General features: G+C 44.7%; 2 protein-coding genes across 2 annotated transcripts; one reads left to right on the top strand and one right to left on the bottom strand.

Moving 5' to 3' along the window:
• Nucleotides 1-6828: 6828 nt before the first annotated feature.
• LOC4349122 (pyridoxal reductase, chloroplastic) lies at nucleotides 6829-10982 on the top strand. Its single transcript, XM_015758954.3, has 8 exons — nucleotides 6829-7106; nucleotides 8221-8449; nucleotides 8558-8651; nucleotides 8835-8958; nucleotides 9159-9260; nucleotides 9340-9491; nucleotides 9590-9683; nucleotides 9879-10982. Exons 1-8 carry the CDS (start codon nucleotides 6960-6962, stop codon nucleotides 10062-10064), a joined length of 1128 nt encoding a protein of 375 aa, XP_015614440.1. The 5' UTR covers nucleotides 6829-6959; the 3' UTR covers nucleotides 10065-10982.
• Nucleotides 10249-13681, bottom strand: LOC4349123 (methionine gamma-lyase). The gene is made up of 2 exons (XM_015758953.3): nucleotides 12848-13681; nucleotides 10249-11118 (listed from the first exon to the last, which is right to left on the bottom strand). The coding sequence occupies exons 1-2, from the start codon at nucleotides 13632-13634 to the stop codon at nucleotides 10511-10513; spliced, it is 1395 nt and encodes a 464-aa protein (XP_015614439.1). The 5' UTR covers nucleotides 13635-13681; the 3' UTR covers nucleotides 10249-10510.
• Nucleotides 13682-14279: the final 598 nt, after the last annotated feature.

A 14279-nucleotide genomic window follows, 5' to 3' on the forward strand; every position in this document is an offset into this window, starting at 1 on the left:
TTCCAACTTTTCTATCACATCAAAACTTTTCTACACATACATAGTATAAACTTATAACTTTTTCGTCATATCGTTCTAATTTTAACCAAACTTTCAATTTCAATATGAATACACGGTCGTAGCTGTACGACATGTTCGTGTGCGAGAAAAAAGAGGAGTCAGCAAGCAGCATTGATGACCTGCAGCACCGATTCAAGAAGCAGCAGCCATAAAAGCTCGAATTCAATTCAATTCAGCGCTGGCTGTGCCCTAATTTTCTCACCTCGATTCTCTTCCCCATCCTTGAAGAGAGCACCACCCAAGCACGGACAATTTTCCCTTGTGGCCCGTGGGGCCCCACGATCGACCATCACTCTCTCGCAGCTTCACGTAGGCAAAGCACTGAAAGCACGGCACTGTGCGTGTACGTGTTCCTTCCGAACCGGGCACTACACTACGTGAAAGTTTGTTTTTAGGGAAATTTTGCTACAGGACATTCGTTATGTGTGGTTTTAACTTTAGGACACTGCACAAACTCACTTTTAAAGAAAAACACTCCATAAATGTAGTAATTTGACAGTGGACACCGCGCCGATTAAAATAATACTTTCCGGTTGGGGAGGAGAGAGAAATCGCATGAAATGTCAAAAAATGCCACTGGGCCCACATGTCAGCTATATCTCCTATCTCTCTCTTTTCTCTCTTAGAGCGCGCTCGCACGGGGTGGCGTCGGTTGCGGCAGAGATGGCGAGGACGGCAGCCGGCGGAGTGGAGCGGACGGCGGCGGCGGTGGACGAGCGCGCGGCCGGCGGAGCCACCCTTCGCCTCCGGCGCCGTGCCCGTGCCTGCTCCGCCAGGCGTGGGGCAGCCTTGACGCGCTCGTCGGCCGCCTCCGCGCCGCCTTCGAGGAACACGGCGGCCACCCCGAGGCCAACCCGTTCGGTGCCCGCGCCGTCCGCCTCTACCTCGCGAGATCCGCGATAGCCAGGCCAAAGCGCCCGCCCACCTCGTCTTACTCTCAGGCCGCCGCCGCCGCCACCTCCCCGGCGAGCCCAGCCGCTAGCCCGACGTCGCCGGAGAGATCAGCCGAAGTGGGAGCTTGCGTCGCCATCGCCGTCACCATGGGGTGCGCGCCACTCTCGCCAGCCGCCCACCACCGCGGCTCCTATCGCACGCTCGCTCGCCGCCGCTAGCTGCCGCCTGCCGTGCGCTCGCTCGCCGCCGCTGCCACTTCGCTCGGCCGACGCTCCCGCTCCGCCAGCCACGCGCTCGTCCACCGCCGTCGCTGCCCCGCTCCACTTCGCCGGCCGTCGTCCTCACCATCTCTGTCGCGCCCGACGCCACCCCGTGAGAGCGCGACGGCATCTCCGCCGTGACCGACGCCACCCCGTGCGAGCGCTCTCTGAGAGAGAAAAGAGAGAGATGAGGAGAGATAGGAGATAGAGCTGACATGTGGGCCCAAGAGCATTTTTGACATTTCACGCTATTTCTCTCTCCTCCCCAACCGGAAAGTATTATTTTAATCGGAGCGGTGCCCACTGGCAAATAACCACGTTTATGGAGTGTTTTCCCCAAAAGTAAGTTTAGGCAGTGTCCTAGGGCTAAATCACACATAACAAGTGTCCTGTAGCAAAATTTCCCTTGTTTTTATTACTCGTAGTCATAGCTGCTAAGCATAGAGATCTTACATCTACTCCCTTCATCCTAAAAAATACAATGAATTTGAATAAAAGATTATCCAGATTTGTTACAGTAGAAATGTTCACATCCAATTAGGAGTAGAGCCACTAACCGGTTAGCCCGGACAGACACGTAGGCCAGCCGGTGAAAACTCCGTTAAATTTTAATATTTTTGAATGATCTGATGATGAAATTTCTATAGCAAATGATAGCTATAGTGAAGTTTGTATGGGTTCAAAATTTTCTCTCTCTGTGACTCTGTCACTTATCCCTATCTAAGAAGTAGTAGGAGTATGCATCTATAACGTGCAATGCATGATTGCAAGTTCGGTCGGAGAGATACAGTCTCGCCGGCCGCTTGGTTTCTGGTTTTCCATTTCTCTCGGAGATGAGTTGACATTGACAACTCCGAGCAACATGCACGTTTCTACTCAGGAAAAGAAAGGAAATGACACATGCATTATTCCTTATTCTTCAGGCTAATTACAATTAATCTGCGTCCTTTAATTTTACCCCCCTGTGCGGTGCAGTAGTACACTCACGATGCAGTAGTAGGAGGATAGGAGTAGCATTGTTCAAGTTTCTGTGAACAGAATGAGGAGATTATTACGGCGTCGGATCGTTGTCAGGTCAGGGCCAATCGATTGCGAAATGATTCGGGCAATCGGCGCGCGGTGTTAACGCGGAAACGACGCGGGGTTTCCGAGCCCGAGACGCGCGCGCGCACGACGCACCAGCAGCAGCAGCAGCAGCAGCATCTGCCAGCGACTAGTCGTCCTTCCCGGAGACGACTTTTCACCGCGAGATCCGTGCCTCCCCCCGCGACCGCGAGCAGCCGTGGTGCGTGTGTGTGGAATTTTTTAGTAATTTTTTACTGCCCAGATTCGACTATGCGAAACTGCAAATGCTATGGAAATTTTTACTCAGGCTCTATTTAGATCCCATCGTAAAACTTTACACCATATCACATCAAACGTTTAAACACCTGCATGAAGTATTAAATATATATTTAAAAATAACTAATTGCATAGATTGCGACTAATTTGCTAGACGAATCTTTTAAAACTAATTGCTCTATGTTTGACAATATGGTGATACAGTAAACATTTGTTAATAATGAATTAATTAGGCTTAATAAATTCATCTCACGGTTTACGGACATTCTGTAATTAGTTTTTTTTATTAGTGTCCGAACAACCCATCCGACACCTATATAATATCCGATATGATACGCTAAAATTTTACACTCCTAGGTCTAAACCCCCTCAGATATACTACCTCCCTCTCATATTACTTGTCGCTTTGAGTTTTTATTTGTAATGTTTGATCATTTGTCTTATTTATAAAATATTTAAATTATTATTTATTTTATTTATGATTTGCTTTATTATCAAAATTACTTTAAGTACGAATTATATTTTTTATATTTGCACTAATTTTTTAAATAAAATGAATGGTCAAACATTATAAGAAAAAAAATCAAACTGACAACTATGGCCGAGTTTAGTTCTAAAATTTTTCTTCAAACTTCCAACTTTTTCATCACATCAAAACTTTCCTACACACATAAACTTTCAACTTTTCCGTCACATTGTTTCAAGTTCAATAAAACTTCTAATTTTAACGTGAACTAAACACACCTTATTATAGACGGAGACTATGCAAATGCCACCACCTGCGCGCCCATAAATTGGGATGACTCGTCGTCACCGGCCACATGTACACGGGGACGGACGGAGGGACGCTGCGGCCGCCTGCACGGAGATCAATGTGGTGTGGAGGCGAGATGACGACGGTCCTCTGCGCCGGTGGAAATGGGGGTAGTAAAAGTGGGCAGTACGTCGCCACCGGTGGCACCAACCGGTCAGTAATGGGGAGGCCATTCAGCCCGATTCCTCGTCCTGTTCACACACAGTCACAGTCACTCTCACACCCCCCGTACGGTTCATATATTGTTTGCTGCAAGATTCACCAACTACAGTACTCAATAGTGTTTAAATTTTGTTTATAGTAAATATAAGCACGTCTATAGTATTGGGCTTGGCCTGATCAGTACAACTAGTTGCAGCTATTTCCCCCACACAACCATCTCTCTATTAAGGCTGTGTTTAGTTTCTTTTAAAGTTGGAAGTTTGGGTTGAAATTGGTACTATGTGACTGAAAATTTGTGTGTATGACAGGTTGATGTGATGGAAAAAGTTAAAACTTTGGATCCAAAGTTTAGATCTAAACACAGCCTAAGTTTTCACCCAACCTTGACAACCCACCCCTCGTTTTGACTTCGTTATGCTAAGTTGGAGGCGCCTGTATGCTATCCTGTGCGTGGATTCCAGGCAGTGACGGAAAGATTTTTGGGCCTAGCCATACTAGTATCTAGGGCCGTGTTTAGATGTGTGTCAATTTTTTTTAAAAGTATACGGACGCACATTTGAAGTATTAAACATATGCTAATAATAAAACAAATTACAGATTTCACCTATAAACTGTGATATAAATTTATTAAGCCTAATTAATCCATCATTAGCAAATGTTTACTGTAACATCACATTATTAAATCATAGCGTAATTAGGCTCAAAATATTTATCTCGCAATTTACATGTAAACTGTGCAATTGTTTTTTCGTCCATATTTAATGTTCCATGCATGTGTCCAAACATTTAATGTGACGGAATTTTTGGAAGTTTGCAGGGAACTAAACACTGCCTTACTATAAAAATTTTACCATGAATTTACTCATCTCTATCTCTATTATTATAAAAATAATAAGATGTTTTTGCCGGTATTTTGGTACGTTATCTGTGTATGAGTCAGTTTTTAAATTCGATTGCTTTTCGAAATACATATCCGTATTTGAGGCGGTTTTTAAGATCGTTCACTTTTGGTAATATAGAAGGAATCATATAAGAAATCTGTTTAAAAAAACTCGTATGCTAACTTGAGACAATCAGACTCCTAACTATAGCTCATGATTTTCTAAAAATATATGTATATCCAAATGAACTCACATAGTAAATTTCATCTTAACTAAACCATATCTCTTCTCTATTTACTTAAAAAATTTAACACGTTTCCGTCGTTCGTCAAAATTAAAAAAAAACAGCGAAAAAACAACCTAAAAAATCCGATTCCCTGGCAAAAAAAAAAGATCCGATTCCCACCTAAAACGGGAAAATACAAAAAAAAATCCGATACCTGGCGAAAAAACAAAAAAGAAACGTAGATTAAAAAAATACGATTCCCACCTAAAACGGGAAAAAACAAAAAAAAATCCGTTTTCTGGCAAAAAAAAGAAAAAGAAACGTAGATCCGATTCCCACAATGGAAAAAAAATCCGATTCCTATAAAGCGAAAACAAAAAAAATCCAAAAAGAAAGGTCCGACTCTATAAGAAAGTGGCGAAAAAGCGTTCGTAGAAAAACGCACGAGAAAAAAAGGGCAGAAAAAAGCGCGGCAAAAAAAGTCTAATTTCTATTCGTTGTTTTAGTAGTGTGTGTATATCTCTTCTCTATCTCTAATCTAATCTAATCTAACTATTTAAAAAGAGAAGTTTCCATCGTATATTAAAAACAAAAAATGTGCGAGAAAATAAAAACGGTTTAAAAAGAACGAGTGAGGAAAAAATGTCAGGAAAAAGCGCAAAAGAAAATGCGCTAGAAAAAAAAGGTTTTCGTAGTCCTAAGAGAAAAAAAATATTTCCATCGTTTGTAAAAAAAAGCATACGAGGAAAAACTATCAGAAAAAACACTAAATTGATGGACGCTTGGTCGGATAGGATATATCGATTTTTTTCCATCTCCTACACGGCTTTTATTTCATCATCTATTCTCCTGTATTGGAGACCCTGCACATCTCTATAAGCAATTATCAGGCTATTTTTGTAAAGTATAGCTACTATTCTTGATAACATATTATATAGAAATAATATTAGAAAATAAACATATTTTAATTGTTATTTAGACAAGAGTGCACAATGACTTTATTTTGTGTAGACTTGACCATTCGAAGCAGTGTAGGATTTTATTGGTTGCAAGAATGAGATTAAAAGAATATTTTAGATTATATGCATGTTGTATGAATAATCCAATTATTTTAGGTACAAACATCGGTAAGATTGCCATCATCGAGGTTGGTCCATTACATTTAAAATGTTCCAATTTTCTAATTATCATCGATATAATGTTCCAATTTTCTAATTATCATCGATATGGTTATGCATAGAAAACATATATTATCATTAGGTTTTTTCACCCGTTACAATGCACGGACATGTTTACTAGTTAATATTAAAATTTGATGAAGTTTTGCCGGTGAGTCCGAGCAGCTGCCTGGGCTAGCCAAGCGGTGGCTCCGCCACTGTCCCAGGTTGAGAGGAATTATAGCTTTCTCTTTATTTTTAATCGCTAAAAGAATCCGTAGGTGTTAGTATTTTATTGTGTTTTGAAAAAAAAAAAGAAAAATAATTATTATTAGTAGATTAATTAATAAACCTCACTCAATCTGGCAGGATGGGCCTTAATTCGCTGAACAATTTGGGAGGCCCCCCCCCCCCCCCCCCCCGGCGCTCCCTTCTCCCCTTCCTCCTCCCCTTCTTTTTCTATTACAGGACACCACAAATTTTTTTTAAAAAAACAAAAAGTTAGAAAAAATTATGTATAAAAAATTTGAATTCAAATTCAAATTTGAATCGGGTATGTAAACTTTTGACCTATAAATTTTGGGTCTATAAACTTTAGGTGTATAAACTTTAGATGTATAAAAATACTATATATAGAAAATATTTCAAATTTAAATTTGAATCGGATATAATTCAAATTCAAATTTGAATCGGGTATATAAACTTTAGATGTATAGAAATACTATATATGAAAAAAATTTGAATTCAAATTTAAATTTGAATCGGATATATAAACTTTAGGTCTATAAACTTTATATGTATAGAAATACTATATATAAAAAAATATTTGAATTCAAATTTGAATCGGATATATAAACTTTTGGTCTCTAAACTTTATATGTGTAAACTTGAGGTGTATAAATTTTAGGTGCATAAATTTATTAAAATAGAAAATTAATGCAGTGCCAGAAAAGGAAACAGGTCTCTGAGCGAGCTATCGCCCAGTAGCACTTCCGGAACAATTTTAGCCCAGGTTCCAACAGGGCCTACCTTTGCACGGCAAAAACGTTGAATCACCTCGCAAGTACGCAACGCCACGAGGGGATTTTTATCAAGAGATTTAACGGACGAGAACGCGCCGCCCAAATTCCGCGCCTCGTCGACCTCGGCTCCGGCCACCGATCGATGGCTCTGCCGGTGACCACCAGGGCGGCGCCGGCGATGCCCTTCGCGCCGCAGCCGCGCACCGCCGGCGGCGGCCTCCTCCGGCGACCGTCGCCGCCTGCCGCCGCGCTGCGCATCGCGCCGCCCCTCTTCTGGCCGTGGCAGAAGGTCCCATTCGCAACAAACCCCTCTTGATACCTGCATGATTACACTAGTTAAATTAGTCTAGTTCAAATTCTGCTGCACTTCTTGGAGATTTGCACGGCCAGTTCGTGTGCTGTGAAAGCTTAACTCTACCGTGTTGTCTTCTTAATTAAGGAGGCAAACTGTTTTGGTGAGCTTGTAGCCATGTACAGTAGAACTCAAGCTGCAGTTTTTTTTTTTTCTTCTTCAAGACAGTACTGCTACTACATTCAAGGCTGGAACAGAGCCACAGTAGCTTTTGCTCGGGAGGCCCTGCAGTAGGTTTACTGATTTTGTGACATGACATGAGCTAAATGTACTACAACTTTGCCATTAAACAAGAACGCAAAGTAAATGAGGCACCAGTACAAGCCTCATGTTCTGTCTGAATGTGCACAACTTTTACTGACCGTAGATTTCGTGCCTCCTTGAGCACAAACCACAAGAAGGATCCGATGACCATGCTCTCTCTCCCCTACCATGGAGCTATCTCTAGCAAAGAACCAGGAATGTGATTAGATTAGTAGCACTGACAGTCTGCTCCTTTTTGGTAACCAGCTATGGATCAAACGAAAATTATTTGTTAATGTTTATCACTGATGCTTTCGTTCCTCTTTATCGAAGTCGAGCACGGAAACCCAAAAGTTCCACGCTGTGTGATTTCTGTTGGAAATAACGAGCTAGATGCATGGCACAAGTTTGCTGTTGTTGCCATGCATGGGCTGTGCTTATTTTACTCAAGATGACTGGAAAGCTACTGACATTGTGTTCGTAGACTAGAATTAGTTGATGCTATCTGACAAGAGGAAAAATCAAGAGCAGGATATTGGCCCAACAAGCTTTGTATTCGCCCCTAACCAAATTCTGTCGAACAACTGACACATTGAAATTCAGACTTTCTGAAAGTTTCAAGTAGGATCGGCATGCTAAGCCAAATTGTCAAATGTGCATCTTGTTGTGCTCATGTTTCAGTCTGAAGTATGAACCATAACATGTTACAGTTTCTGAAGAATTAGATGTTATCACTAGTACATGAAGTTTTCATTCATAATTGATCAGTGAAATCCTTTGAAGGTTATATTTTTGTTGATAAATATAGGTGAAAGTCGGTCCCCTTTCTGTTTCGCCTATGGGATTTGGAACATGGGCTTGGGGGAACCAGCTACTTTGGGGATATCAAGAAAGCATGGATACTGAACTTCAGGAGTGTTTCAATTTGGCTCTGAAGAATGGCATAAACCTTTTTGACACTGCTGACTCTTATGGAACTGGAAGGTTGAATGGTCAGAGCGAAAGGCTCCTCGGTAAATTTATCCGCGAGTATGAAGGTTAGCCTAGCTAGTAATTCAGAATAATTTCTTAAATTATGGGATAGTGTTTCTTTGGGGGGAGTTTGTCTAGTTGAAATGACTTCATTTTCCCTTTTTGTATGACAGGGCCGATGAAGTCCCCTGATGATGTGATCATTGCAACCAAGTTTGCAGCATATCCTTGGCGGCTAACATCAGGCCAATTTGTCAGCGCCTGCAAGTATTCTTCCAATTTGTTTGCTTAATGTACATGAACCATATTTCAGCTTGTTCCGTGAAATTTTTACTCCATCCACCAACCACGAATGTGCTGAAAAACATAGAGCTAACTGAATATTGAACATATAACTGATACCTATAGGCCTCTAGCGTTTAGGTGACTTACATCAGTGCCAATTTTCAGGTCTTCTTTGGAAAGATTGCAGCTTGATCGGCTCGGGATAGGACAGCTGCATTGGTCTACTGCTAACTATGCACCTCTGCAGGAGCGTGCTCTTTGGGATGGTCTAGTTGAGATGTATGAAAAGGTCACCAAACTTCCGATTGTATTGTCATTGTTCAATGTTCTGAATCCCAACTGTATATTCAGCTCTACAAACCATATATATCTCAGTTAGGCAAATCATATCTCAGTTAGGTACACGGACAGATTCTTTGGATGAAGATATTGTCCTCCTTTACGTTCTTGATTTCTTAGAAATTTGACTGCAAAATGGATTTCTTGTAGGGTTTGGTTCGTGCTGTCGGCGTCAGCAATTATGGGCCCAAGCAGCTTCTGAAGATCCACAGCCATCTATCATCTAGAGGTGTTCCATTGAGCTCAGCTCAGGTACCTTCAGAATGCCCATACATCTTGTACAGTTGTACTCATTCAGTATAGCTGTAACTGAAATTGTCATGGAATGCAGGTTCAGTTCTCACTACTGAGCATGGGGGATGAGCAGATGGAGCTGAAAACTGTGTGTGATTCTTTGGGCATTCGTCTGATTGCTTATAGTCCACTTGGATTAGGAATGCTGACAGGAAAGTATACTACTTCTAACCTTCCAAGTGGACCAAGGTAACGACTAATGACCAAAGGAAGCAGACAAATATTTCTCTCTGAATTTTATGACAATTGATGACGGAAATTCAGTTCATTTGTTCTCTGGTCTGCAGGTCTGTGTTGTTCCGGCAAATTCTTCCTGGGTTGGAATCTCTGCTGACTTGTCTGAAAAGAATTGCAGAAAGGAAGGGGAAGACCATGTCTCAAGTAAGTATTGCTTTCCAAGAGCAAAATGACCTGCATAACAAGTGATTCATGCATAGATCTTGCCAATCTGGCTTCAAATTATCGGAACATTTCATCGTATGAGTGATAAGTTTATTTAGCTCGTTGCAATACCTGAATGCTTCAGAGATGCAACACATGAAGAAAACTGACGGTGACACTGTGATCTGAACTCAGGTGGCCATAAATTGGTGCATCTGCAAGGGCACAATTCCTATTCCAGGTGTCAAAACAGTCAGGCACGTCGAGGATAACTTGGGAGCACTGGGCTGGAGGCTTAGCCCTGCTGAAGTTTCAGAGCTCGAAGCTGCAGCAATGGAGTCTCCGAAGAGAATGGTCCAGAACATATTCCAAACTGCATGAGCACACATATATATAAGGATCGCTCCAACCATCAGTAATTCAGTGAGAGAGAATTAGAAGTGTGCATTTCTCCTAATTGAGAATTCATCACTGTAAATACATATTCCAGCCAAGTGTTTCAGTCTGAAGAATATATATAGACTGTGACACGCACGAAGTGCCATAATCTTACTGAGAAAGAAGGTTGCTGCAGAAACATTGTCCATATAACATTTCACCAGCTTATTCCAATACACTCAGTTTCCCAGAGAACAAGCAGCTTAGCTGTGCCATTCAACTATCTGAACCAGAGCGATCAGATAGTACTCAGTTTAACAGCTTAAACCTTACTTATAGGTAGCACTAGTAATTACATAATAAACTATATATACAAACCAGCAACACGGGGCAGATACAACAAATCGGATCGTCGCTAATGCGCACCATCAATGGCGGGGCTCGTGACGTCACACCTTGCAGTACTTGGCGGCGGCGTCGCGGTCGGGATGCTGCTGCTGCTGCTGCTGCATGAGCGAGAGCGCGCGCTCGAACTGCGCCCACCGCTGCTCGAGCGTGCCGTTGTACCCGACGGACATGCGGACGAGGCCGGGGGAGATGCCGGCGCGAGCGCGGTCCTCGGGCGGCATCTCGCTGCTGGTGCTGCTGCCGGAGCACGACATGAGGGTCTCGTAGTAGCCGAGGCTGACGGCCATGAGGCCGAAGCGGGTGGTGTTCTGGAGGTGGTGCATGAGGCGGTTGGCGCGGTCCTCGGTGCCCATGTCGACGCAGAGCATGCCGCCGGCGCCGTAGCCCGGGTTGGCGATGGCGAGGAGGCGGGCGTGGTGCGGGTGGTCGGGGAGGCCCGGGTAGGCGACGCGGAGGCCGAGGCGGCGCATCCGGGACGCGTACTCGGCGGCGCGCCGCGAGTGCTCCTGCATCCGGAGCGGGAGGTGCGGGAGGCGCTCCGAGAGCTCGAAGGCCACCTTGGCGTTCATCGTCGGGCCCAGCAGCATCAGGGCCCCCTCCTGCAGGTCCATCATCGCGTTCACCAGGCTCGCCGGCCCACAGATCGCCCCTGGAAACAAAATCATCCACGTAAATTTTACATCTTGCGTGTGTGATATACTTCCTCCGTCCCAAAAAAATTGCATTTATAGCTCTAAGATTTTATCCCACAAAAATTGTATTTCTAGCCATGTGGGGCCCAGCAAATTGATTCATCTAGATAAGTTTCCTTAAGTTTTCTCAGCTTGTAATTTAAGTATGCTAATTATATGGGTTAATTCTCTCAAACTTCCTTTTAATCATTTGTATATATGGAATGTGTGCATGCAATGGGTTTATTAAATAAGGTCATTGTGGTCATTTTCCAATCCTACTGTTTTGTCCTAAATTAGCTAGAAATGTAATTTTCATGGGACGGAGGGAGTATCATTTTACACAGGCTTATTAATCTCTTGCGTTGCGTTGCTTTTTTTTTAAAAAAAAAACTAGGAGAACCAAGCTTGTTTTGCGTAGCTCAGCTGCACGAGCAAATGTGTTACTGTGACAGATCTTCGTGTCTATAGCACGTAAGCATCATATGCACTTGATAGTGTAGTAGTAATAGTGTGTGTTTTTAACACCGAAGTCTCGTGTTTAATTCTCAACACGTTTATAATTTTTCTTAAAAAAAATATATTTCTGTCAACATTTCATCGAAGTCGAAATAAAGTTACAAATATGGAGAATTCTTGATGTATCAAAACCGATTTCATAAAGCTAATATAATAATGCTATTGTTTCTAACCATTTTCATGCCGGGTCAGGCAGGGTGCAACGAATCGGGGGTAAATGATATGCGCTATTGAATCACGGGTGACACTGTGGCGCAAATGAGCGCCACACATCGGCAATGATTCATTTGATTTGGCTAGACGTACGACGCATGCGAAAAAAGCAAACAAATCCGTCATTTAGCTCCGGCGATCCAGGGCCGTCCATGGTGATGGGTAGCTTTTGGCTTGGCAGACATGCAACACATGGTGGGTGCAGTGCAAAGCCATGCCAAATGGGCAGTAGGTTCCGACCTAGATGGGTCACCACCACGTCAATCTGACTCACTGCCTTGTCCGTTCCGCCTCGCGCGTTGTCGGCACGTGAGACGGGTGGTAAAATTCTTACTACCAAGAATCCAAGATTTAACCTAGTAGGAGTAGTAGTTTCTTTTTTTCGATGGATTAACCTTATAGTAATTTTTTTCCTACTAGTATGATGATGAATTCGTGACTCGTGCTACTACATACTTCATCATGTTTTTTCTTATGTACCATTAGCACTTCTGCGAGATTTAATTGCCGCACGTGTGCTCTATTAATCCTAATCTATTCCGGGGGAAATTAAACGTAGAGTAACAAATAGGGGTACGTTGTCCGTATCCTAGTCGCGATCACCTTATTAATTAATTAATTAATTAATTAATTGTTTATTTAGCTTAATCCACTAGACCCCGTGAGTATGAGTCATGACGGCGCAAGCCTCACCCAAGGCCTGGGGCTGGCACGTGTTTGGGCGGCTTTGAGCCCCAGCTACCTTGGAACGACATGGTAGGTGACAGTGCGATACACGAGTGGCACACGACAAAGACGTACACGACGACGACGCTGATCGTGCACGCGCGCTCTGATGCTCGCGTACACTGCCGCTAACGTAAGAGCTAGCCTCTTTAATTGAGCGTGTCAAGCGTGTGTATGTGCATGCAACACGTCACGATGATATAGCTAAAAATGGAGAACGGCTAAGGCGTCCGGCGTATTCGTCCTTACCTGCGATGATGTCGGCGCCGCCGCTGATGAACTTGGAGACGCTGTGGACGACGACGTCGGCGCCGAGGCGGGCCGGCGAGACGACCATGGGCGTGAACGTGTTGTCCACCACCAGCTTGGCGCCGGCGTCGTGCGCGACGCGGGCCAGCATCGGGATGTCGGCCACGGCCAGCGTCGGGTTCGACATCGTCTCCACGTACACCACCCGCGTCTCCCCCGGGCGCACCGCGGCGCGCACCGCCGCCTCGTCGTCAGCGTCCACGAACGTTGCGCGCACCCCGGACGCGCGCGGCAGGAACCGGGACAGCAGCGCGTGCGTGCCGCCGTACAGGCACCGCGACGCCACCACGTGCCCCCCCGCGCCGACGAGCTGCATCAGCACGGAGGAGATGGCGGACATCCCGGACGCCGTGCAGTACGCGGCCTCGGTGCCCTCCAGCGCCGCCATCTGCCGCCCCAGCGCCAGCACCGTCGGGTTGAAGTGGCGGCTGTAGATGTACAGGTCGCCGCGCTCCGGGCCGAGCTCCCCGGAGAAGAGGCGGCGCATGGTGTCCGGCTCCATCACCGTGAACGTCGCCGACGCCTCGATGGACATGTTCACCCCGCCGTGCTCGCCGAACTCGTGGCGCGCCGCGGCCAGCGCCGCCGCCGGGTCGGCCTCCCGGCGCCGCGCCTTGGGCTTCCCGTCGGCGTTGCCGTTGCCGTTGCTGCTGTTGTCGTCGTCGTTCTGGAAGGGGCGCTTGATGGTGGCGGTGACGAGCTCGGAGGCGGCCATGACGTGGGCCATTTGGGATGCGTGTGTGTACGTTCGAGACAGGAGAGCGGGTGCGGCGTGTCTGTCGAACAGGAGTCGCGGGCAATTTATAGACGGGGGTTGGATCTTCTGCGGCCAGAAAAGAAGGGAGACGCGTCGCTGTGACGTGGTGTGTGACGGTTAGGTCCGCGGCTCGTGGAGGAACGGACGGCTGACACTGACAGCCTGGGGCAATGAACCGGGCCCATTTTTACGGCCAGGGGGGAGAAGGGACAAGATTAGAACAGTGTAAACAAGCAGCATTTACGTGGAAAGATAACGTAATTCAATTACTTTAATTCCTAGCGGATATACAGGAGTACTCCTGGAGTAGAATTTTTCGAGTAGAAACAAGCTGTTCTTAGGCTCATTTCTTTTTCTCAACTCCAAACTTCAACTTTCTGCTTTTTCGTTAGTATATTTTTTAAAATGTTACTTTAATTCCTAGCGGATATACAGGAGTAAGTTGGTACTCCTGGAGTAGAATTTTTCGAGTAGAAACAAGCTGTTCTTAGGCTCATTTCTTTTTCTCAACTCCAAACTTCAACTTTCTCCCTTTTTTGTTAGTATATTTTTTAAACTGTTAAATAGCACGTTTTTTAAAAAAGTTTATGTACAGAAATTGTTTAAAAAATTTAA

Source organism: Oryza sativa, chromosome 10, assembly GCF_034140825.1.
Source record: "Oryza sativa Japonica Group chromosome 10, ASM3414082v1".
NCBI lineage: Eukaryota > Viridiplantae > Streptophyta > Magnoliopsida > Poales > Poaceae > Oryza > Oryza sativa.